General features: G+C 39.5%; 1 protein-coding gene and 1 long non-coding RNA gene across 2 annotated transcripts; both read left to right on the forward strand.

The window, feature by feature from the left end:
• The first annotated feature begins 825 nt into the window (after positions 1-825).
• On the forward strand, positions 826-21,129 carry LOC122646030. Its single transcript, XR_006330555.1, has 3 exons — positions 826-1,067; positions 19,458-19,464; positions 21,119-21,129. It is a non-coding gene; the product is annotated as an uncharacterized LOC122646030 (long non-coding RNA).
• Positions 21,130-22,718: 1,589 nt separating this feature from the next.
• Positions 22,719-24,874, forward strand: LOC122649077 (caffeic acid 3-O-methyltransferase-like). Its single transcript, XM_043842442.1, has 4 exons — positions 22,719-23,140; positions 23,630-23,940; positions 24,069-24,133; positions 24,578-24,874. Exons 1-4 carry the CDS (start codon positions 22,719-22,721, stop codon positions 24,872-24,874), a joined length of 1,095 nt encoding a protein of 364 aa, XP_043698377.1.
• The last annotated feature ends 2,173 nt before the right edge of the window (positions 24,875-27,047 follow it).

Genomic DNA, 27,047 nt, shown 5'->3' on the forward strand with positions numbered 1-27,047 from the left:
TGAAATATGTTGGAGAAGAAGGTTACCCTCGAATCATTTAGTATCTAACAATTAACTCTCTGATCGAATCTTGCTAGACCCTTATGGAAATTATGTTATTCTAGCAGCACTTAATCAGTCTAAGGTAGGACTATGCTGGAATTTCTCCCTTTCTCACACACTGTTATCTATCTATCTGGTTTATTTTCCTGGTTTAAGTTTCTATGGATCTTGTAAAAGTGTTTGATAAAGAGTAAAGAAGAAAGCCTTTGATAAAGAGTAAAAAAGAAAGCCTTGAATTTAGCTATTGAGACTTGATTTTCAATCTAGGAGGTGGACTCAAGAAAGAATGGTGGAGTTGCCTTGTATAGGCCATCTGAACAGTTGAAGGTGGATTTTGGATTTTATTGCTTTTTTCTCTCTTAGTCAATTAGTGCTTATTTAGCGGTGATGAGTCTGTATGTTAATGAACTCGTATTGTTGCTTGGTAATAAAGGCATAAGTTGGAGAGGTTTTGAGTTTCTTTATGCTTGTGGGGTTCAATTATTTTACTGAAGTTAAGCTGGTAAGAGAGTTGTAGGTTGGATACTTAAATTTATCTAATTTCTTGCTAAAGCATCCATTTGGTGATGTACTGCCTTATAGACTCTCCTTCTAATGCTCATGCTATATTTATGGTTAACATGCTTCTTTTTCTCATATAATGCTTTAGTCATTTAAATTAATTGTTTAGTTTTTCTCTCCTCCTTTTTGAAAACATTTGTGAGGAATATATACCAAATTGTTATAATATTGGTTAGAGTTTCAGATATCCACATTGAATCTAATTTTTTATTATGGAATTCCCCTTATGATTTAGTTCTATCTTGATTTATTAGTAGCTTTCTCAGGAATGTTGTCATTGCAGATTATATTAATCCAACCAAAAATATTATTGTGTTTTGGTGATAATCAGTCTAATGTTATGTTTTGAAGCATTATAATTTCTTTGCGATGCAGGGCATCCATTACCAAGGAAAAGAATTGAGGGAGGCTCCAGCTCCACTTGGATACAATTTACATTTTTTTCCCTTTTTCTTTTATTTTTTGTTTTCTACAATTTACACTCTCTTTTTGCTTGGCGTTTATTGATGGGGAAAATTCCTACTGATGATGTGGTAAGGTCGAAGGAGATTTCTGTGGTTTCCGGTTGTGAGTTGTGTGGCCTTGCTTCCGATTCATCCCTCAATCTTTTTCTGGACTGTAATTTCTCACGCCTTGTGTGGAATGATTTTCTGGATTTTTTTGGGTTGCTGTGGCCTGACCCTGAATTGTTTGAGGCATTGGTCCATTGGTCGAGGAGGAAGGGTAATGTTGTTCCTATGCATGATGCGTGGAAGGCAGGGGTGATTCTGATTCCTTATTTTTGTGGATGGAATGAAACGGCAGGAAATTCGAGAATAAATTGAGGTCAGTGCAAGGCTGCTGTGCTTCAATTTTGGGCTCCCTCATTGAGATTGCAGGATCCTTCAAATGCCCTATTTCTTCTACTTCAGATCTGGTATGTGCTAGACGGCTGAACCTCCCCCTTCTTGCCAAGGCCCCTCAGGTGATTAGGGAAGTTCTGTGGTGCCACCCTCATCAGGGCTGGATTAAACTTAATATTGATGGCTTTTCTTTAAGGAACCCGGGAAGGGCAGGTATTGGTGGCGTGTTTAGGGATGACCAGGCTGTCCCAGTCTCTGCGTTTTGGGTTTTTCTGGGGGTGACCACGAATTATGTGACTTAGTTTTGGGCGTTGTTTCACGGCATCCTTAAACTAAGGAGATGGGCATCACTCGGCTTTGGATTGAATGTGACCCAGCCTCTATGACTGGAGCTCTTCAGTCAGGGAAGATTCTATGGTTTGTTAGGCAATATTGTTTTGGCCTTCAGCCCATTCTTCAGTCGATTCAATGGAAAATTTTGCATTGTTTTCGGGAGGCTAATCCAGTTGCAGACTTTCTTGCTAAGAAGGCTGCTTCTAGTGGTGGCTCTTCCCCCTCGGTGCCTAACTTTCCTATAGCTGTCAATGATTTCTTGCTTGAGGATGCTCTAGGGAGAGCAAGATACATATTCTATTAGTTTGGGGGTCTTCCCTCGTTTGTGTTTTAGGTAAGGCCCTCCCTTTGGGGCCTTACTATGTATCGATCTTTTGTATCCGTCTGGGTATGCCTGGACGTTAAATAGTTGTATTTCTTTTTTTCTCTAATATATTTCTTGCTGACCTTTAGCAAAAAAGAATGGCAATGAGAAGACCTTATAGTAGTTGTCATGCATTGCGACAAGAGTGATTTCCATCACACTTTTACAGCCTTGATGAGAGTTGATAATGTCTTCTTAGCAAAACAAGCAATTCTTCATTGAGTTTATATATTAGTGCGATCCAAGAGGTGGCCATTTAGTGGGTGTTAAGATTTGTTGAACTCTTTAATTGTCTTAAGAAAACTAGTATGCTTTTCTTGCATTTTGTAGATTTAAGCAAAACAGGCAATTCTTCATTGAGTTTATATATTAGGCTGATTATTTGGTCTGTGCTAGATTTTTCATAACTATGAACTGTGCACATAAGTGATTCTTTTACTGGTTACAAGGTGTTAGTTTATAGTCTTGGTCATGACTTCATTGTATGAGAGGAGATAAGTTGAGAGAGTTGGAGAAATCCATTTGTTTCACTCTATAGATTTGCTTGTAGGAATTGTTTTGTTGCTTATGTGGAGGATATGTACAGTAACGAAGTCCTCCCCCCCCCCCCCCCCCCCCCCCCCCAAAAAAAAAGAAAAAGAAAAGAAAAACAATTGTTATGACTTTTCTGAATCCAATAGGAAGGTCTTTTTTTTTTTTTTTTTTGTTTTTTGAAATGCATTGAAAGTTCAAGAGGTGGCCACCAAGATCAATGTGATCGACAATGGTTCTACCTTAGAAACTCAATTTGCGAACCTAGGGTTTTGTATTGCTATTGCAATGTTTGGGTGAAAGAGAAACTGTTGGTTTAGGGTTTTGAACAAAGATGTTCAAGGTATAGCTCTCTGTCACAAATTATCTATTGCTATTTCTTTCAATCTTTGTAGTTAATTGGAGATGTCTGGGTATTCTATGGCAGAAAGTGATAATAATGAAGTATTAATTTGTATTGCAACATTTATTGGGGATGAATCTGTCTTTGTCTTTGATGTTTGTTCATTTAAAAAAATCTGCTTGATCTACAAAGCATTTTGAGTGGGACTAGGATTTATCTTTCTACTCCAATATTGGGTCCATTTATTTCCCTTTACACTTTCATCATGAAATTATTACAAGGTATTTTGATTCTAGTAAGCTCATTACTTTATTTTTTGGTAACAAGTGAAAACATTAATTATGAAACCCTTTCCTCTTCCCCCTCAATCCTCCATCTCTCTCTCTACTCCCCCGTCCTCGTCTATACTATTTGCAATCCCTCCTTTCTCTCTCTCTCTCTCTCTCTCTCTGTTTGTAGCTCTCTCGTCTCTGCAAACCTTTTCACTCCTCTTTCTGTCTCTCTCTCGGGCGAAGGCACGCAACTCCATTTCCTCTCCACTTCGCGTGATGACTGATTTTCTCTCCACTTCTCACCAACCCGTGTTTAATCGAATCAAAACCCACCTTATCGACTTTGATCTTCTTCAACGAGCTCTTGGCTGCAGTTGTTCCTCTACGATACGGCCTTTAGAGATCTGCTGCTGCTGCTGCTGCGCCTTAGCGATCCACCATGTTTTGTGTGCTTCAATCAACCCAAGAATTTGAAGATGTGTAACAACCGAGAGATATCCTTTCTCCCTATTTTCTCTCTAAAAACTATGAGTTGGCCAAGTCATCTTACCATCCACGGTTCCTTGGAGAAGTAGCACTTAATTACCATCTTGGTTATTATCACATGTACAATCTCTAGTTTCCTATTTCATGTGGATCTCTAAAAGATTACATCTTGATCTCACAAGATGTAATCTTAATTTCCTAACCGATTGGAATTTCTTGTAATTAATTATCTTATAAATATCTGCACTATTATGGAGACAATTAAGGTTATTGAATCACAATCTAAATCTAAAGTTTATCATGGTATCCAGAGCCATATGCTCAAACGAGCCTCTGTCCTCTAAACATTGATTTTTTTTTTTTTTTTTAATTTTCTTTCTCTTCCATCTCCAACGAGTAGAAGCTATGGGCGATCCCAACACCTCCATTGTTTCAACACCCACTCCTCCTACACATAGTTTTGGCGCTCATCACTACCTCTCCATCAAATTGTCTTCCAAAAACTATATCTATTGGAAGACGCAGGTTGTCTCTTACCTGATTGGACAACGCCTATATGATTATGTCACCAACGATAAACCATGCCTTGCTGATCCGGTCCAAGCTGCAGACTAGTGTGTTCACAAGATGTCACCATCATGAGTCTACTAATTACCTCTCTTGATAAAGATGCTCTCCCTTTGGCCATTGGATGGCTTACCAGCAAAGAGATTTGGGATGCCTTTACTGTCACCTTTAGTAATCCCAATACTCCTCGTCTGCTCTCTCTCAATGTTGCGTTACAAAACTTGGTCCACAAACATGATGAGATCACCACTCAATTCCTTCATCGTGCAAATGAGCTTTCTGATGAGCTTGCAGCTGTCAGGAAGCCCCTACTAGCTGTAGACACCTGATTTTTGCCACCCCCTGGCGATGACGATACATGAAGTACCGGCAATCTATACATCAAAAAATAAAAAAAGGAGAGAGAATATATGGACTTGGCCCATGGAAAAACCCATTGGTGTCAAGTCCATAAGGGTGCCACATGGCATCCAAAGGGAATCAGATAAGAAAGAAGGAAAAAAAAGAAAAAATAATGAAACCTCAACCTGTTAAAGGGGGAAGGTAAAAAAGGAAAATAAAAAGAACAAAATAAAACCCTAACTATTAAAGGGAGGGGGTCAAATAGAAAAAAAATCTAAAAAAGGAGGGACATAAGAAGGGATTCCATTTAATGAAAAAAAGCAAAAGATACCTAAAACCCAAAAAAAAATGAGATATTTGTTTGGGAGGGCAAAAGGATAAAATACCTAAAACCCTAAAAAGAATGAGATATTTGTTTGAAAGGCTAAAAGGTTAAAATACCTAAAACCTTAAACTAAGAAAAGATTTTAAAAGAGAAAGAGAAGGAATGTTTCACGGGGAGCTATCATTCAAAAGGGGAGTTTCCAAAAATAGAAAGGGGGACAAAAGGAGAGAAAACAGGAAGGGGCAGAGAAAGGGAACAGAAGGGAACAAATGAAAAAAAAGGGAAAAAGAGGGGAGAGTACACAGAAAAAGAGGGAGAAAAGAGGAGAAAATAAAAGAAAAGAGAGAAGAGAGAGAGAGAGAGTGGAGGAGATTTAAAAAAGGAAGAAACAGACAGTGAGGAACAGGGAGGGGAAAAAACGCAGGAGAGAAGAGAGTGAAAAGAGTGAAACAGCCCGAGACACTGGAGCCGCAGAGCCTCTCCTGAGCCGAGGGAGAAAACGCAGCAACAGGATCTACTCTTCTTCTTCCTCTTCTTCTACTACTTTTTATTTTTTTATTCCCATCATCTACCGTAGCTCACCCATCTGGTTTTGATCCTCACCATGACCCTTTCCCCCATTTCTCTCTTAGTTTCACTTACGACCTAAACCCATTTCCCTTTCTTTTTTTTTTAATTCCCTATTGTGGCGGAAATTCGTCCCGCACTGATCGGCACATACGAAGTCGAAGTGTGTAATAAAGACTCATGGAAAAGTAAAAAGATGCAAAGACATAGGATTTATATGGTTCGGCAAAGTGGCCTATGTCCACGGGGCAATAACACGGAGTTTACTTCACTAGTACAGGAAAAATTACAACACACACCCCTCACTCACAACACTGTATGTGGGACCCACTCAACAAGGAAACTCACTCACAATATAACTCTCACAAATTCCCCAAAGGAATTATACACAGAGATAATACCCAGAGTACCCTACAAGTGTAACCCAAACCCAAACACAAGAACACACTCATATCTCTCTGAGAATCCCGTTCTTGGTTCTCTGTTCTGTGTCTCAACTCTTCTCCCTTCCTCCCTATTTATAAGCAATTGTAGAGGCTATTCACCACGTTTTGCACCCTGCACCGACTGTCCCGTTTTCTTCAAAGTTAGGCGTGGTAGATATGTGTTGTGCTGAACTTCTTGAATTCCAATTTGCTGACTTGCGAGAGAGAGAGAGAGATGCATTTGTTCCATCTTCATTAGTAGCATTCAAATTGCATTGAATGCAATCTGCAACCAACGAAACAAAGAGTCCAATCCATGGTGAGGTACGTCTTCATGCATTTGTTGTTTTGCTATTCATGACATCATCTATCACAGTCTCCCACTTGAAGACTAGTTTGGAAAATAATCTTCACAGCTCCGATTTGCCCAAACGTCACCTCTGATCAGGTAACCACAAGCCCAAGAGAAGTTATGCACCATATGAACTTCTCTCTCACAACAAGCTTCGTTAGAATATCTGCAACATTGTCGTTGGTGTGAATCTTCTGCAGAGAGATTACTCCATCTTCCACCACATCTCGAACAAAATGATATTTTACATCAATGTGTTTAGTCCGAGAATGAAACATTGGATTTACAACCAAATGTAACGCACTCTGACTGTCACAATGAACAATTATCATCTTCTGCTTGATTCTCAGCTCATCAAGCAACATCTTCAACCAGATACCTTCTTTACATGCATCTGTAGCTGCGATGTACTCTGCCTCTGTAGTAGATAATGCCACCACAGGCTGTAACCTAGACATCCAACTAATAGCACCACTACCTAAAGAAAAATAGAATCCAGTGGTGGATCTCTGTCTATCACAGTCTCCTGCAAAATCTGCATCCACAAAACCAGCCAACTATAAATCTTGGCCACTATAACAAATAGCCATGTCAGAAGTACCCTTCAAGTAACAAAGGATCCACTTCACAGCAGTCCAATGATCTCGACCCGGCTTTGCCATGTATTTACTAACTGCTCCCACTGCTTGTGCAATGTTTGGTCTGGTGCACACCATGGCAAACATAAGACTTCCCACTACTATGCATATGGTACTCAAGACATCTCTGTCTTCTTTGCTTCTGTGCAAAGACTCTGTTCTGAAGACAGTTTGCAGCCAATAGGAAGTGGGGTGTTAATTGGTTTAGCATTCTGCAAATTGAAGCGACGCAGAACCTTTTCAACATAACTCTTCTGAGTTATCTAGATCTTCCTATTTTCACGGGCTCTAAGTACAATCATCCCAAGAATATGATTTACGGCACCCAGGTCTTTCATAACAAATTCCCTTACTAAACGAGCTTTTAGGTCTGCAATACCATCTTTATTGGTACCTACAACCAGCATGTCATCAACATACAACAATAAGATAATGAAACCACCATTACCATGATTGCGAACATAGGCACAATGGTCTGTTTCACATCTCTTAAACCCCAAGCTCACAATGAAAGAATCAAATCGCTTGTACCAGCATCTTGGCGCCTACTTCAAGTCATATAGCGATTTGTTCAGCCGACAAACCAAATCCTTCTTATTTTCTTCAACAAATCCTTCAGGCTGTGTCATATAAGTCTCATCATCAAGATTCCCATGCAAAAAGGCAGTTTTAACATCCAACTACTCAAGCTCTAGATCAAGCACAGCTGCCATACTTAACACAATACGAATAGTCATCAGACGAACAACTAGAGAAAAGATTTCGTTGAAATCAATACCTAACTTTTGTGCATAACCTTTCACCACTAATCGGGATTTGTATCTTTCAACATTCCCATTAGTGTCTCTTTTCAGCTTGTAAACCCATCTGCAACCAATAGCTTTATGTCCCTTGGGTAACTTAACAAGATCCCAAGTTTTGTTCTTGTACAGGGCCTCCATCTCCTCTTCCATAGATGCTCTCCATTGGGGAGCGTCGCTGGACTTACAGGCCTCCAGATATGTACAAGGCTCATGCTCTTCAGTGATACAAGCGTAAGCCATGGCATAATCTTTATGCCAAGTAGGACGTTTCGAAGCTCTCTTGGACCGCCTTTGGTCACCCTGAGTTTCAGCACCTGGTTCTTCTATATGCTCTTCATCAACTTCATCTCCACCAGCTTCATCAGTATTGGTTAGCTATTCTTCAACAAGTTGATTTTGAACTTCTTCAAAAGATTCAAGTTCAAATACTTTTGGGAGGTCAGAACTTGGCTGTTCTTTGTCTTTCTGCAATGAATCTTCATTGAAAACAACATCTCGGCTAACGACCAGTTTGTGGGCAGTAGGATCCCATAATCTGTACCCCTTTACTTCTTCTACATAGCCAAGAAAAATGCATTTTCTGGACCTCGCGTCAAGCTTAGTCCTTAACTCTTTTGGAATCCATATATAAGCATCACAACCAAAGGTACGGAGAAACGAATAATCAATAGATTTTCCAGACCATACCTCTTCAGGAATCTTGCCATTGAGAGCAGTTGTTGGGGAACGATTCACAATGTAACAAGCAATACATACAGCTTCAGCCTAAAAACTCTTCTCCAATCCTGCACAACTCAACATACTTCTAGCACGGTCCATAAGCGTACGGTTCATACGCTCAACCACTCCACTTTGTTGTGGAGTTCTCAGAACCGTGTAGTGTCTCTAAATGCCGTGTTCAGTGCAAAAATCTCTGAATTCTTGCAAGGTGTATTCTCCACCATTATTGGTTCTCAGATACGTAATCTTTGATTCCTTTTGATTTTCCACCAATGCTTTAAATTCTTAAACGAAACAAAAGCATCACTCTCCAAACTTTTTTGGAATAATCATCAATAAAAGAAATAAAGTACTTCGAGCCACTCAAAGACTCAACATCTGCTTCCCAAGTGTCAGAATGTATCAAATCAAGAATATTCTTACTTCTAGCAGTGGAACGGGGAAGGGAAGCTCTGTGGAGCTTTCCAAATAGGCAATCCTCACAAAAAACTAAATTAATAGATTTTAAACCAGGTAGAAGGCCACGATCAAGAAGTACGTGTAGTCCTTGCTTGCTCATGTGTCCCAAGCGCCTGTGCCAGATTGTAGTAGACTGTGTCACAGCATTGACGACAATAGCTTCACCAACCAGGGTATCTCCGATCAGCCTATATAAGCTGCCTATCAATTCTCCTTTTGCCACGATGAGTGCTCCTTTGACAATCTTCAATCGACCCTTTTCTAGTGTAATTTTGTAGCTATCATCATCGAACTTTCCTAAGGACAGTAGACTCTTCCGCAGGTCTTGAATGTGTCGTATACTAGAAATGATACGAGTTGTGCCATCAAACATCGTAACTCGAACATCTCCAATACCTACAATTTTACATGAGTTATCATTACCCATGTATACTGTACCACCACCACATGACTGATATGTATGGAACCAGTCTCTATGAGGCGTCATATGAAAAGAAGCTCCCGAGTCTAGAATCCTTTGATGGTTCACACTCTCAACTGGAACCGCGGACATCACCACGCCATCATCGGATGAATCCTCCATCTCAACAATATTGCCTCGAGAACTTGTTGAAGTAGATGCAATATGAGAATCAGATTTTGAGTGTTGCTGATTCTCCTTGGATTTATAATTTTTACGCAAATGACCCTTCTGTCCACATTTCCAACAAGGACCACTTTTACGCCATTTTGATTTGGATCTTGACAATCGACTCCCACTGGAACTTCTGTCTGTGGATCTCCCTCTGGCCATTATTGCATTGCCAAAAGAGCTCTCAAGAGTTTTTCTGCCAGACTCTTCCATAAGCAATGTAGCCACGACCGACTCCGTGTCAAGATCAGCTCCAGTACTGAGATTGATGATTAAAGAATCCCACGAATACGGCATAGAACATAGAAGAAGTGTTACCTTTTCGTTATCATCGATTTTCACTCCGATGAAGGTCAATCTGCTCCACAGGGTATTGAACCCATTTAAGTGTTCTTAGAAAAATGCGCCCTCCTTCATCTTCAGACTCTACAACTGTCGACGAAGAAAAATTTTGTTGGACATTGATTTTCCTTCGTAGAGATTCTTCAACTTGTCCCACAAATCTTTGGCAGTGGTTTGATCAGAGACATTAAAAAGTACAGAGTCATCTAAGGCAAGAAGTAAGTCTACCATCGCCGTCTGATCTTTTGCTGCGAAATCAACATCCAACATATCTCTTAGCTTCTTATCTTTTCTGTCAAGGGCAATTGCACATCCGTCTTTCACCAACACAGCTTGGATTTTCAGTTTCCACAATGGATAATTTGATCCGTTGAATTTTGGCACCTCGAACTTTGACGAAGCCATATCGCAAAGCTGAAACATGTACGCCGACACCGATCAAGTGCCAACAAGGCTTTTCAACCTTGGGCTCTGATACCAATTGTGGCGGAAATTCATCCCACATTGATCGGCACGTACGAAGCCGAAGTGTGTAATAAAGACTCACGAAAAAGTAAAAAGATGCAAAGACACAGGATTTACGTGGTTCGGCACAGTGGCCTACGTCCACGGGGCAATAACATGGAGTTTACTTCACTAGTACAGGAAAAATTACAACACACACCTCACTCACAACACTATATGTGGGACTCACTCACAATATAACTCTCACAAATTCCCCAAAGGAATTATACTCAGAGATAATACCCAGAGTACCCTACAAGTGTAACCCAAACCCAAACACAAGAACACACTGAAATCTCTCTGAGACTCCCATTCTTGGTTATCTGTTCTGTGTCTCAACTCTTCTCCCTTCCTCCCTATTTATAAGCAATTGCAAAGGCTATTCACCACGTTTGCACCGTGCACTGACCGTCCCATTTTCTTCAAAGTTAGGTGTGGTAGATATGGGCTGTGCCGAACTTCTTGAATTCCAATTTGCCAACTTGAGAGAGAGAAAGAGAGAGATGCATTTGTTCCATCTTCATTAGTAGCATTCAAAATGCATTGAATGCAATCTGCAACCAACTAAACAAAGAGTCCAAGCCATGGTGAGGTAAGTCTTCATGCATTTGTTGTTTTACTATTCATGACATTATCTATCACACCTATCTTCTAAAATCCCAATCCCAATCCACCGAACCCTTTTTCTTTTCCTCTTTTCCATTTTTTTTTATCCTTCTTCCATTAATTTGAAACCACTTGCAGTCCACTTTCTCTTCTTTTTTTTAATCCATTAGCATGTTTGGAGGAATCCTTGACGGCAGGATCGCATTCAGAGGCAACGACCCAATTGTGTCTGGGATCGAGTTCGAGGATTGGGATAAGCTGTAGCTGTTGTTCTTACTTCATTTTGCTTCTGTTATCTAATTTTATTTGGTTTGTAATAAACCCCTTCCCCATCCCCTGGCTTTGATTCCTCTACCCACCGATACCATGACCAGCCATTGGGTTCAAGCTGCCGGCCATCATCTACAGGTAAACATCCTTCCCTTCTTATTTTTCTGATTTCAGTAGTGCTTGTTAAACTTTCATATATGCTTGACTGCTGTTATTTATTTTTTGTTTGTGATTCTTGCCATGTATGATGGATCTATAACTATGTTGCTGTCATTTATTTTTTATGATTCTTGCCATGCGTGACGTATGATCTTTTATCATTCTCTGTGTTTAGCTTTAGATCTGAAACGAAATATGTCTCTGTGGTCTTTGTCAGGATATTTTCAAGTTCGTAATTCCAAAGGGAAACCATTCTTGAAGTTTGACTCTCAAATAGATCCCAACAATTTGGTGTACTGTATTAGACACTGTATCTATTTGGCTTTGGAGCAGGATGGGTAATCATGGATTTGTTCCAAGGCCCAAATCTCTGGTTCATAACAGCCCATTCATAAGCCCATTCTTTTTAGATCCTTTTGTCAAAGAGCATCTGTAAAATCTATCTAGCCCCATTGATAAAGCCCATTGCCTAATTTTGGAAATCTCAACCAGGCCCATTAATGAACCTAGTTGTAAAATTCAGCCCATTCCAAGATCAGATGGGTATTTCAATCTTCTTTGGTTCTATTATCTAGGTCAGTTTTGAATCAATTCAAATCTACACTAATTGAAAAGTACTTTATTTTCTTTTTTAGTAGCATTTGTTTGAGCCCATAACCCATCAATAGATTAAGGCCCATATTGATTTGGAGCCAATTGGCTTTGGCTTTGGTTTAGGCATCGGCCAATCGACCAAGATTAGGCCATGAGTGGAGAGGTCATAAACCACACTTGGGTTTGAGTGTATGTTACCGTCTAAAGTGGGATCTCGGGGTTTGTATCACTTGATACCTTTTGGTCGACCTTAGATTTGGAAAGTGTGAGAAGGAAAGAGCCCATCCGGTGGCCATGAGCCAAAATACAAAATATATTAGGCCCCGTGGGATGTGGATGTATAGGACTGGATTTGGGCTAGCCCGTCATCTAGTCCGTAGATGTCTAGAAATTCGTTTTTGCTTACTTGACATGACTAAGATTAGTAGATTTGCATATTTTAATTATGTGAATTCCATGCATGCCATGTCTAGTTAAATTAGAATAATTTAGCTATGTATTGCATGTGCTGACATTATAAGATTGTACATATTCATTATTTTTAATTGTTTGTTTAATCACTTTAAATACCCTAGGGTAGAATGATATAGGAATTTGGCATAGGGTTGCTCAGTCTGTACATAGATACCTAGTCCTAGGTGTTCGGTTCTAGGATGACTCAGATCTAGAATAATTAGTTTCAGGGTTGCAAGCAAGATCTATCCAAGCAAATGGTCAAAGGAAAGGATGACCGGTTCCGGCTGGGCGGACTGGGTGCCTAACACCTTCCCAGTTCGTAACTTGACACTTACCCAATGATCTGGGTGGACCTCAGCCTTTATCCATTGAGTCATTAGTCTTTCCCCCAGTAGGAACACTTATGGGTCCTAGACCCTTTCTAGGTGGCGGCTCCTATTGACTTGTTTACCCTTTTAGGAGGAATTAGGGTATTTGCTTTAGGGTTCACAGGCGAGATCCGGTTCGCACATAGACAACCCCTTATCGGGTGGATTTGGATTTTCAGAACCCATGGTTCTTACAATGGCGACTTCGCTGGAGACATGTCAGACTCCTGATTGACCATTGTTTGCTTAGCTTGTTTGTAATTTTAGTTGTAGTTTTCTTTGTTAATTTTCTTTTCATGCATTTGCACTCACATCATTACATTGTGCACTGCACGGTCTGTTTCTACCCTCGTGGTGTTATTGGTAAGGCCCCATATGCAGTTGTGGGATTCCCCCATGGCATCACAATTCTTGATCCTGTATCATTTTAAGTCACAACTGATCATATCAATCGATGTATTACCTAGTGATCTCCAGGCTATGCATTTAGGTGTGCCTTGGAAGGCACTATAGGACAGTACTTGGATTATTTTATCGAGTTGTTTCCTCAAAGCGGTATAAAAAGGATGTGCCGACGTATCCACGGACACAACTATGACCGGTACAATATGGTGCTCCTTGACAAGGGGACCCTGTCTTAAGCTAAGCCAATTTTGTGCAAGCATCATGTAGGAACATAGATCCAATACTTAGGTTCGCCACAACTAATGTAAGTATTGTTTGAGGTTCAAATTTGAACACCGATGTAGATAGCATTATACGTGTTATTCCGTCACCCACCAACGGGGGTTTTGAGTTTCTACCCTCTTTTCATTGAGGTATGAGTGTTTGTTTTCTCTACTAGCGTTTCATTCCACTGTAGGGGTGGTATCATAGGGTGATTCCTATGTCCACTCCAAGATTGTTGTGATTGGGGTGATGCCTACATGACCAATCTAGAAATAGTGTGTGTTTCAACTGATAGGGAACCATGCATTTGTACCTTGATGTTGAGGATGAACTCGATTTCCTCCATCACACGGTGCTTGGCGATTGATTCGATGTAATGCCATCTATACGGGTGTTCTTGTTTGAACCACCTTGTTTGATCCGTCAGTTGAGAGTTCCCTCAACTTTGGCATTGAGTTGATGGTACTCTCAATTGAGCTAACTTGTTCGGTATAGTCACCCTTTGTTCTTTCTTTTTCATGTGGGAATTACTTTAGTTCAGTTCTATCCGATCCAACCTGTTATCAACCAAGATGTTTTAGCTCGGCCTAATCTAGGCTGCCTCATTAGACTCTTTCATACCAGACTTTTGATTCACATGATTTTCATAGCATTTTTTTACATAGATGGTTGAAACATTAGGATCTTTGCATCTTTGGTAGACCCCTTTGATCCAAAGGCAGCCAATTAGAGTCCTTGAAATAGAATCATTCTACCTAAATCTGTGATTTGCAAAATTGATTTTCAAAATATTGCTAGTTCAGGCCTTAGCATTTTTTGACTAAAGAGTCAATTGATTTTATCATTGATTTCCAGTCAACCAGATTCTAGTCATTAAATTTTTAAAGGGTAGATAGGTTTTACCTTTTGTCTTTTGAATTTGAGAATGCTTTGAGTTGTTTCCTCGATATTTTGATCATGTACAGTCAAAATGAATTTGTGTCAAAATTTCCATTGGATATGATTCCAGTCAAGTTTTTCAGAAATTGATTTGCGTGATTCCTACCCTATTGTACTTGGTACCTCCACATCAAGTGATTTTCGATTAGTGGTTTTGGTTAGAAAGTTTGAACCCATATTGGTCAGAGCATTGTTTCCCATGCTATCAGAAGCTTTCCTATGTAGCATAGTTCACTCCTCCCGATTTGCATGAACCGAGGTAAGCATCTTGGTCCTCAATGAGTTAGGCCAACATAGAACCGGGTTAATTTTGTTCCCATATGAACTAACTTGTTAAACTAACCTTCTTTGAATCGTGTCACATGTATATGTTTTGGGTGAGCACTTAAAATCCTATACTCGCATGTTTTGCATGTCTGGGTCTTACTTGATTTTGGTTGAAAGATAAACCATTTGGACCTGAGATTGGTCCCCCACCCTTCAAAAGTCTTGAGCATAGGAGTAGCTCCATGTGAGTTTGAATTAGGGTCAAAAGAGATCCATTTAGAATGACCCAATGCATAGGTTGTGTTTTGATTATTTTAGTCATTGAATTTTTCCATCTGTGAACCAAACCTTTCACCGGCATCCTACGCTCATCCAGTTTCTCTTCATTCCTCTCTTCATCAGGACCATCTCAAGCATTGCCCCAGTATTCTAAGCAGCCATGAGTCAGAACAATGATCCTCCACCACTTCCACCTATGGATCCTTTGGAAGCTCGAGTCGTCAGAATAGAAGCAATGATGGAACAAGTGTTGGACTTGGTCCAAAACCAATTGGATGTAGCCCGCCCTGGTCCGAAACCAAGGAAATCTGATATGTTGTCTGTTTTCATTACTTTTGAGGCTCATGTTGAGACTTTTTTTTTTGTTGCAAAATACAAATCTATCCAATTTGATTGGGGGAGGGGAATTCCAGAAGATGGATCCTTTTCTTTGTTTACATGGTATTTCACATAGAATTTCAAGTCTACACACTCCGATACAAAATGGTCTTGCAGAGAGAAAGCATAGACATATAATTGAAACTGGCCTTGCACTCTTGTACCATGCACATTTGCCCTCTAATCTTTTAGCCGTTTACTTAATTAATCGACTTCCTTCTCCAATTACTGGTAACATAAGTCCATTGCAATGTCTATTTGTGATGTTCCCGATTATACCTTTTTACACACATTCGGATGTTTATGCTATCCATGGCTACATCTATATTCTCAACATAAGTTGGATCCTCGGTCTCCAATACATTTGATGTCTCAACAACCCATCAATCAGTCTTCTACTATTTAATATCCTATTCAGGCCCAACAACAATCTCCACTTAATGGGTTCTTATTACGTCAGTCCCCCTTGGCTCACTGACCAACACATTTGGTACCTTAATAGCCCATGACTCAGCCTTCTCTTGTTTCACATCCTACCAAAGTCCAACACAATAACTCCAACATATTGGGTAATTTGCCTTCTAACTCGCAATCTCCTTCACCTATTCTTACACATTTACCCAGTGATGTTCGGCCAGTGAAACAAACTTGTTCTACTATTCTGTCATCCCATCCAATGACTAGTCGGTCTCTCATCCATTCTCTCTGGCGATTGACTCATATGAATCTCATTGCTACTAAGCATCCACTACCTAATTCTGTTGAACCAACCTGTTACATTCAGGCCATGAGGTTTGCCCCTTGGTGAGTCATGATGCAAGAAGAGTTTAATGCTCTTCTCAAGAATGATACTTGGACCTTGGTGCTTCCCTCCTCGTCATATAATGTCATTGGTTGTAAGTGGGTTTTTTTTTTACTAAAGTGACATTCCGATGGCTCGATCGAGCGCTACAAGGCACGACTTGTGGCCAAGGGTTTCCATCAATGCCCCGGCCTTGATTTTGAACCTTTAGTCCCGTTATTAAACCGACAACTATTCATGTTGTGCTCTCTCTTTCTGTAACAAATGGATGGTCCTTAAACCAACTTGATGTACAAAACACATTTGTGCATGAAACCACTAGATGAAACCGTACATATGATTCAGCCACCCGGCTTTGTTGACACTTCTTGGCCTGATTTTGTTTGCCATATACAGAAATCCTTGTATGGTCTGAAACAGGCTCCCAGGGCTTGGTATACACGACTAAGTTCTTTCCTACTTTCTCAGCGATTTCAGTCTTCCAAAATTGATACTTCTTTGTTCATTTACATTAAGAATGGGGTTGTTTCATATTTCTTGATATATGTCGATGGTCTTCTCATAACGGGTAGCTCTGAAACAACTAATGGGGGAGTTGGTTAATGATCTGTCTGAAACATTTGCCTTGAAGGATCTTGGGTCCTTTCATTTTTTTAGGTATTGAAAAAACAAGGTCTTCTACCGGCTTGTTTTATAGTTAGCGATAATATATTATTGACTTGCTTCAACACATGGACATGACTATTGCTAAACCAGTCTCTACACTTTATCAACACTTCCCCTTACAACTTCATCTGGCACAGCATTGGGTGATGGAGCTCTTCAATATCTCTTAGTGACCTGACCTGACATTAGTTATGCTGTGAACGAGGTTGTACAATTTATGCATTTGTTTACACCCTATTTTTGGTCTATTTTGGTCAATAGACAAATAGATCAAAATCTATTTATATCAAGACTGACTTGTCAGTAAGTGATCGAAAAACGGTCAGTGATTGAAAATGGTCAGAAGCAGTCAGATCTAAAACGGTCAATGATCGAAAATGGTTAGAAACGGTCAATGACCGATAAACGATCAATGACCGACGAATGGTCAGTGACCAGCGAACGGTCAGCAAGGTGGTTACAACCAACTCTCAAAGAAGTGGGTAGTTGTGAAACTACCTAGTATGCCATGAAATGGGTTCCTTTGAATTTGAAAAAAAAACAAAGTGGGAAGGTAGTGCAGGAGGTTATGTGCAGTTACGTAACCACCTACAAGTGTTCAAATTTAAATTCAAATGTGAAGTGACGGAGATGGGAAGTTACTTAACCACCTAATGACTACAAGGGATTGCCAGCAACAACTATATAAGTGATGATGGCGATGAAGAAGAGATCCACAAATCAATCACTCAACAAACTTACATTTTACTTATCTTTCCTTTCCTTGTATTGTTTTATTTTCCTTTCATGATGGTGTTAACTGAAGGTTTTTCTTGTTTTTGCTTTATGCACCCTTATGATTCGCACTGTAGATCGTTCATGATAAGTAATCCAAAGTGCTATTCCAGTCCATTGTCAAGGTCATTTGTTTATCTGTTATCCTTGAGAAGTCCTCGGAGTACCGGGGCATGAGTAGAACCTTAGACCGCCGCGACTGAACAGGGTCTCTTGATCCATTCCAGCCACACCATGTTGGTTGAAGGATTTTTAGCATAACATTTTTGGCATACCCGGTGGGACACCAACCAGAATTGAATCTTATTGCCAAGAAGAAGAATTGTTGGTGAAGGGGATCCAATCCCGAATCAGGTGCTGAAAGGTGCTCAACTGGGGGCAAACCCCATTGTAAATGAGCACCATGAAGTCGGAATCATCAAAAGGGTATCGAGCACTTAGCGAAAGAGAGTCTTATGCAACCACATATGGACTTTATAGCATCGTCCACAGTGGTTGCAGGGGGCATTGTTTGCACCCTATTTTCGGTCAATTTTAGTCGATAGACAAATAGACCAAATTCTATTTATGTCAAGACCAACTTGTTAGTAAGTGACCAAAAAAGGGTCAGTGACTGAAAACAGTCAGAAGCAGTCAGACCGAAAACGATTAATGACTGAAAATGGTACAAAACGGTCAATGACAAAAAACGAGTCTTATGGAACCACATGTGGAATTTATAGCATCGTCCACAGTGGTTGTAGGGGGCATTGTTTACACCCTATTTCGGTCTATATCGGTCAATAGATAAATAGATGGAAATCTATTTATGTCAAGACTGACTTGTTAGTAAGTGACCGAAAAACGGTCAATGATTGAAAACGGTCAGAAGCAGTTAGGTCGAAAACGATCAATGATCGAAAACGGTCAATGATCGAAAATGGTCAGAAACGGTCAATGATCGAAAAATGGTCAGAAAATGGTCAATGACCTATAAACAGTCAGCAACTAACGAACGGTCAGTGACCAGGAAATGGTCAGCAAGGTGGTTACAACCAACTCTAAAAAAAGTGGGTAGTTGTGAAACTACCTAGTATGCCATCAAATGGGTTTCTTTGAATTTGAAAAAAAACAAAGTGGGAAGGTGGTGAAGGAGGTTATGTGAAGTTACGTAACCACCTACAAGTGTTCAAATTTAAATTCAAATGTGAAGTGATGGAGATGGGAAGTTACTTAGCCACCTAATGACTACAAGGGATTGCTCGCCACAACTATATAAGTGATGATGGCGATGAAGAAGAGATCCACAAATCAATCACACAACAAACTTGCATTTTACTTATATTTCCTTTCCTTATATTGTTTTATTTTCCTTTCATGATGGTGTGAACTTAATTTATTTTTTGTTTTTGCTTTATGCACCCTTATAATTCGCACTGTAGATCGTTCACAACAAGTAATCCAAAGTGCAATTCCAATCCATTGTCAAGGTCATTTGTTTGTCTGTTATCCTTGAGAAGTCCTCGGAGTACCGGGGCACGAGTAGAACCTTAGACCGCTGCGACTGAACAGGGTGTCTTGCTCCATTCCAGCCACACCAGGTTGGTTGAAGGATTTTTAGCATAACAGCATTACCCCTATAATGTGCATTGGTTTGTTGTTAAACGCATTTTGTGTGATCTCAAATCCTCGGTTGATTATGGTCTTCTTTTTATCTGAGCAGTCCCTTCTTCAATGCATCTAACCGCCTATTTTGACACGAACTGGGATGACTGCTCAGATGATCGCCAGTCTACCACAAGGTATTGTGTATTTCTTGGATCCCACTTGACCTCATGGTGTTCACACAAACAACGAACGGTGTCGCAATCTTCCACAGAAGCTGAGTATCGAGCAGTTCCTGTAGAATTGATTTGAGTTCGTTCACTGCTTAAAGAACTTGGTGTCTATTTAGCTCATCCCCCAGTGATTTGGTCTGACAATGTGGGAGCTATGTATCTCTCGCCTAACCCAGTTTTTCATTCCCGAACAAAACACAATGAGATAAATTTTCTATATGTTTTGACCAGGGATCAAGTAGCCAATGTGTTAACAAAGAACCTCTCTCGTGTTCGTTCTCTTTTTCTTCGTGGCAAACTGACAGTAGGTTCCCCTCCCCTCAACTTGAGGGGGCCTGATAGAGCTACGCCATCATAGGCAGATAGAATTGAAATAACCCAGTGGAAAGTTAGAGGAATCACGTCGATGGTTAGTCAATTATATTTTATGGTTATTTCTTGTAATATAATTATGTGTAATCTGTAGCTTATCTAATATGACAAAACACAGACTCTTTCATCTATAACTATACGTAAACACACAATTTTCTTTATTATAAGGCAAAAGGTTTCGTGCACGGTAGTCATGGTGCATGGCCGTGCTTGCAACTGTTGGATAGGGATGAGGGGTTGTGTCCTATATACGATCATGCCCATCCAACGGTTGAAAGCATGACCTTGCATGGTACCATGCATGATCGTGTACGGAAAACTCTTCCCTTATTATAAATACTAGACCACCCAAAATGAAAAACACTCATTCACCCACGTTACCTCGTCTCGCCTACACTATGATGACAAATACCAAGTAAAACAAAAAAGGGGGAATTTCCTAGATCTAATAGACTAAAAAAAGATTTACAAAATCAGTAGCTGTAAATTATGTTTTACATTTAAAAGTCACTTGATTTAAAAAGATTTAACAAAACCCCATGTGAGTAAAAGAAGTTAAATGAATAACCCAAAATGCCCCCAACATCCTTCTCTCTCTCCTTCTTCTTCTTCTCCGATGAAACCAACCACTCTCTCCTGCAACCACTCCCTTGATCCCTCTCCCTTGCAATCCTGCCCCACCCTTCTCCTTGCAAACCCACCCCGTACCACCACCTCCACTGCCAGCCACCCCTTAGATTTCATCTTCGTCTTCATCCACTTCTCCTGAGAGAGAGGGGAGATGAAGATAGAGGAAGAAATGAAGAGTGGGAATTGATTGGTTTGTATGATAGCTGAGGAGCTGTGAGTAAGAAGGAAGGAAAAGTTAGTCCTCTCTCTCTCTCTCTCTCTCTCTCTCTCTCTCTCTCTCACACACACGAGAATACACAAGTGACAAGTCTATGCTACAGAGGTATTTGGTTCGTCGGTGGCTCTTCTAAATGGGTCCGGAGTTTTGTTTGTGAGTGGAGATAGTAAGATAGAGTCAGACCCTATTTGGATTGACTTAAATTATGAGCCGTTGGTTGTGGAGGATGGATTTGTGGTTGGCATGGATTTGGTTTTAGATTCTTTTGTTAGAAGGGCAAGTCAGAAATCACGGCGATGTCTTCTACAACAGAGAAAATAAATTCAACTGCATTAATGAAGACAAAGATGAAATCTTATGGGTGGTTGGCCGAGGAAGATTTTCTCATAAAAAAAAAACAAGTAAGGAAGATTGAGAAATAGAACCATATGACTTGATTAGTGAATCTTTAATTTTAAATTCATTTTAAAACGAACAAGATAATGGAGGACAAAAGCCCAAGTACATGGCAAGGGCGACGCAAGATTCAAATTCCCCTGCTTCACTCATTCTCGACTAACCATTGAAGAGCACATCGCAAAGCCACAATTACTTCATTAGCAATGGTGGACGCAATGGGGTTTAAATATAAAATTCACTTTATTTCATAGTAAGGGTAGGGTGTACTCAATCACATTCAAATTTATAATTCCTTCTCTTTTATTTGGTAATACTCAATGTAAAGTTGACTTAGGGTCAGTTGAGATTCCCCCCATTCCTTACGCCATTGGAATCAATTCAGATTCTCTAAGGCGCGCGCAATGATTACTTTACTCCCGCTGAAGCAAGACATTTGGCAGGGGTAAGGAGATTTTTGCACGCACGGCTCAGTCCACGCGGTTCAAGCTACTACGAATAGCGCACCGTAGAGGATCTGGATCCAATGTCCACCTTCGATGATGAAAAATAGATAAAGGTGTCAAAACTGAGCTAATAAAGAAATTAAGGTTCGGTTTCTTGGTTTAGTTTGGATTCGATTGTTTTTTATCGATTTTTCTTATTGATCGGTTTGACATTGGCTTTAGTCAAGTTTGGGCTTGATTTATGTTGTATATATAATTTTTTTTTTAATGATTTTCAGGTCATTATTAGTTTGGGTTCAGTTTTGGTCTGATTTTTCATGTTTGGTACAGTTTTCAATTGATCGATCCAATGCGATTCAGTTTCCAGACGACTTGATAATTCCCCAACCTAAAGCCGGTACAATAAGCCTTGGTTCGTTACACATTTTGACACCCCTACAAGTGGAAGTCCTCTTTTCCTTTCCAAAGGATATTCTAAAGTTTGATATTTAGTCTGATAAATCTCAATAAACTATGGGATTGAATTTTCTGTGTATATTATTGATGTAATGAGCAGTATTTATACAAGAAAGTGCAAGGGTCAATCACCCAACAAATATGGAAAGGACCTAATCTATTCCTAAGAATATGTTACAGGATCAATTATCCTAATCAAGGGTAATTAAGGATCAATTATCTTAGTCATGGGGTAGGTAAGGATCAATTATCTTAGTCATGGGGTAGGTATGAAAACTCATATGGTAATAAACTTCTTTGGTCATGAGAGTGTATGCACAAAAGAAAAAAAAAAAAAAATGAAGAGGTCAGAGAATACGTCTCATGATATTTTTTTTCGTTCTTGACTGCTCATCAAAACTAGCTTAATGTCGCCTTCACGATTCTAAAAGGTGTCATGAGAAAGTGAGGACTCGAATCCTTATATGGACCACAAAACCGTCTTCAATCCCTTCAGTCACTACCAACATGGGACCATCTAAGTAGCCCATATATGAGAAAGAAAAAAGAAAAATAAAAAAATGGACCTAGCTCTTGACTCTTTTAGTTCCTTGCGTGTGGTTTACACGGCTGCGTGTTCTCTCTCTATATATATCAGTTGTGTAGTCCAAGCCATTTTAGCCTGTGCGTGTGCAAAAATATACATTTGTGACTTCGATAAGAAGAAATATGGCATCAGCAATAGCAAACCTGGGGCCCGAAGAATTCGACGAAGAAGAACAACGCTACTTATTAGCAGTACAACTAGCAACAGGATCGGTTGTTCATAAGGTCATGAAAGCGGTCATAGATCTAAATCTGATAGATATCATGGAAAAAACTGGTCCAGAAAAACAACTTTCCTGTGTAGAGATAGCAGCTTTGCTCCCTATAAAGAACAACCTAGATGCACCTGATATGCTTGATCGTATCTTCCGTCTCTTAACCAGCTATTCCGTATTCACTTCCTCTCAATTCACTGGTGATGATGGTAAAGTTCAAAGGCTGTATGGTTTAGGACCTGTTTGCAAACATTTTGCTTCAAATGAAGATGGAGGTTTGTTGTGTCATTTGGTTCACTTGACTCAAGATAAGGTCTTCTTGGATAGCTGGTTAGTCTTCCATAATTTGTTATTAATCCATTAATATGTACAATATTACTTTAGTGTTTGTTATGTGTGTCTTGAATTATTGTATGCTTCGATCCGACATTTTTTGGTGGCGACCTGAAGGAGAAATTTTGTGAGATCTGCGATGGTAGCGGATGTACAACCCGACTTGGAAGAGTATTACCCTGTTTTATTGTCTTGTTGACTAAACAAGAGTGAGAAGAGTGATTTTGGGAATTTTCGTGTTAGGGTTTTCTAGTGAGAGTTCTTGCTGCAATTTTCAGTGTTTTTGAGAGATCTCCGATCCATTAATTTTCTTCATTACATAGTGAATCATTTTCAGCTTCGCCCATAAGTGTATCACATTAAATTGGTGTGTGAACCACGTTAAACCTCTGTGTCATCCTTGCTTGAATCTTTTTTGTTTCGTTGTGTTTCTTGGTGTTTGCATTAACAGTGTTTTTATTCATCTTGATAATATTAATATTGTAGGCACCACTTGAAAGATGCAGTTCTTGAAGGAGGAGTTCCATTTAACAAAGCCCATGGAATGCCAATCTATGACTACCTTGGCATTGACCCAAGGTTCAACCAAATATTCAATAGAGCAATGTGTATCACCTCCATCACATTATTGAAACTAATAATTGAGGTTTATGAGGGATTTGACAATGTGAATGTGGTGGTTGATGTGGGTGGTGGAGTAGGGAAAACTCTTGAGTTGATCACTTTCAAACACCCTACCATTAAGGGTATTAACTTTGATTTACCACATGTGATAGCTGATGCACCACCTTATCCTGGTAATATATTCTTGTACAAATCATAGATAGTTCTTTCTTTCCTTTTTTGTTTTTTTTCTAACTTTCTATTTTAGTTTTATAAATGTTGAAGACAAAGGATAGTTTTTAACAATTTTGTTTATTGCCAGGGGTGGAGCATGTTGTAGGTGATATGTTTTTGAGTGTTCCAAAAGGGGACATCATCTTTATGAAGGTAAGCACATGTATATATATATGCCTAGTTGAATGGTTCCTTTCGTGACTTATATATATTTTCAAGGAGAATATATGTTTCCTGTGGGGGAGCGTACTATCCCAGCAAAGACAAAGAGGGGGTGAAATGACTACCCCGCTCCCATTAAAGGTGGAAATGACTGTCCACCTGATACTTTTGTGCACATATAGGAGCTACGCTCTCTCACAGGAAACACTTCCCCTATTATTCAGTTAATGAATGTTGTAGTTCATGACTTCCTTCATGGTTGTTAAATTAATGTCAACCGAAATCTTTTATTGAAACCATTTAATAAACATTAGGAGGATTTTGATTTCTACCTACTACATTCTGAATCAAATCAAATCGAACCATTTAACCCAAAACCAAACCGTTTACCACCCTTTAACTAATATTTTGTATGTTTCTTAAAACTGCTTGTAGACCGTACTTCATAACTGGGGTGATGAGCATTGCTTGAGTATATTGAAGAATTGCTATGAATCCCTACCAGAAAATGGGAAGGTGGTTGTTTTGGAGACGATTGTTCCAGAGATACCTGAGACTACTTTGCTAGCAAAAACTACACTTGGAATGGATTTGGTTATGATTACACAACACATGGGAGGTAAGGAGAGGACTGAGAAGGAATACAAGGCCTTGGCAAGTGGTGCTGGATTTAGTGGCATTACACTCGTCTTTCGTCTTGCTGCCTTCTCTGTCATGGAATTCTATAAATAGATAAATAGTTCCAACTCATCAAGCTAGCTATGCATGATAGACAATAAAATACATAAGGGCATGTTAGTCTTTATTATTCCTATAATTCCTACTTATGGTATGTCTTTGAAGAAGTTAATGTTGAACCCATTTACACATATAATTTCAATGTATATTGTTCTTGGAGCAGTTTTTTTGTTTTTTAAATTTTTTTTTTTTTTAATAGAGAATATATTCAACACTGAGCAAGATATAAAAGGGGCCCCTAATATATTAACCATGCAAATATGGACAGATATCTTGAGGTTTTCCTGCCCAAATAGGAGGCCTTTGAATAGTGCCCTTTCAAGTGTTTTGGTGTTCCTAGCCCTTTGTTTATGGGCTTTGTCTCTTGGTTTTGATGGTTAATTTTGAGGTTGTTTTATGGGCGAAAATCAAGGTTAATCGACCAGAATGGGAAGTAATCCATTCCACAAGATTGTGATCATATGCTCTAGGCCTTCTACCAATCCCCTCACAAGATCTATGTGTTAGAATCGTGGGTACGATCAGGTGGAAGCAAATTGGAATCGTTGCAACTGATGGGATAAACCATTCAAAACACAAAACGATACTTAGAGTTTCGATCGTTACCTGAAACTTCACAAGTGCAAAGCCTCCACCCGATCTTAGCCCTTTCGCAATGAGTCCCACACACACGTATAGCTTTGCGTTCCCTTGAATGCAAGCTCCTCCACAATCAGTTGGGTTTTTACCAAAACCCTAATCACAGACTAGTAGAGAAGAAAACTGGAGAAGATGGAAAACCTCAATAATATTATTAGAGAGACCCTAGAATTTTCACATCATATCTATATATAATGCAAAACCCTATTACAAAGTAATGGGATAATTACCAAATTACCCCTGGGTTTTCCTAGTGAGAATCAAAATCCGATTCATAATCGTATTCCTTTTCCAACAATCTCCTCCATCCTAATATGAGATCTTATCTCATATGAGGATCCATCACGAAAAGAATTCATGATCCAAGCGTTGTACATGTAAGTTGGACTTAAAGGAAAGGGGTAGGATCCCATTGGGATTGCACCTATTATGCCATGTGTCTTAACTGAACTATATTCCAAACACAGGGTTAACCAACACAAAGCTGCCAAGCAGATGTAACAATCAATACCCAAAGAAAGTAGTAAATACACGTATCAGTCCTCCACTGAGCAATATCGCATGGTTCAATATAGGGCATGTGTAAAATACTGTCAAATCCCCAATGAACCGTAATGCCATGTCAGAGATTCCATAACCTTGATTGGACAGAGAAAAACATTTTCAAAAGGCTCGAGAAAATTGATAAATTTTTTTTGTATATATAATTATAAAAACATTTTCAAACCACGAGAAAATATCACCGGATCCGGGTTTACGTCCAATCTATCATAGACTATCTCTCTCTTTGATATTCTCCTAAAAGAATGGGCAGTGGATTCCTTGTTGGGCATCTCTTTCAACTACAACCAAACACCATGAATCCAACGCACCGATGTATAGTCAGAGAGTCATCAAAACTTTGGTACACCAAAATGCATAGTGCGTGACTGCATCGATAAGGACCCCTTAGGTCCAGGGACTAATCGTGAACTACTTAAGAGAATTTCATTTGTCCTTTTCAACTGAGAGTATCACCACATGTGAAATTCTTGAGTGATCCAGTTCAATGTACACACTATATGTACACTCACACTTACGCCTTGGAATCAACATTCCTAAGAACACACAGTCTGACCACCATATAAGACAGGGTGTCCAATCTCATCCCTAGTGGTGAACAATTTTAGGTAAACAAACCTATGGACAAATTGAGCTCAATATATGATCATGCCAATCAAAATAACTTAAACACTTTAATTTAAATAATCAAGTTTGTACATCAAAGCCAATCTCTCATAAACCTAATGCCCAAGTTCTTAACATGTTTCTCAAATACAATAGGTGACAAACCCTTTGTTAATGGATCAAAAATATTGTCTGTAGAATCAACCTTAGCAATGGCTATATCACCACGCTGTATGATCTCACGAATCAAGTGATACTTCCGTTCCACGTGCTTATTCCTCTGATGAGCTCTAAGTTCCTTTGCTTATGCTATAGCTCCCCTATTATCACATAACAATGCAATGGGACACTCGACTAGCTT

Source organism: Telopea speciosissima, chromosome 1, assembly GCF_018873765.1.
Source record: "Telopea speciosissima isolate NSW1024214 ecotype Mountain lineage chromosome 1, Tspe_v1, whole genome shotgun sequence".
NCBI lineage: Eukaryota > Viridiplantae > Streptophyta > Magnoliopsida > Proteales > Proteaceae > Telopea > Telopea speciosissima.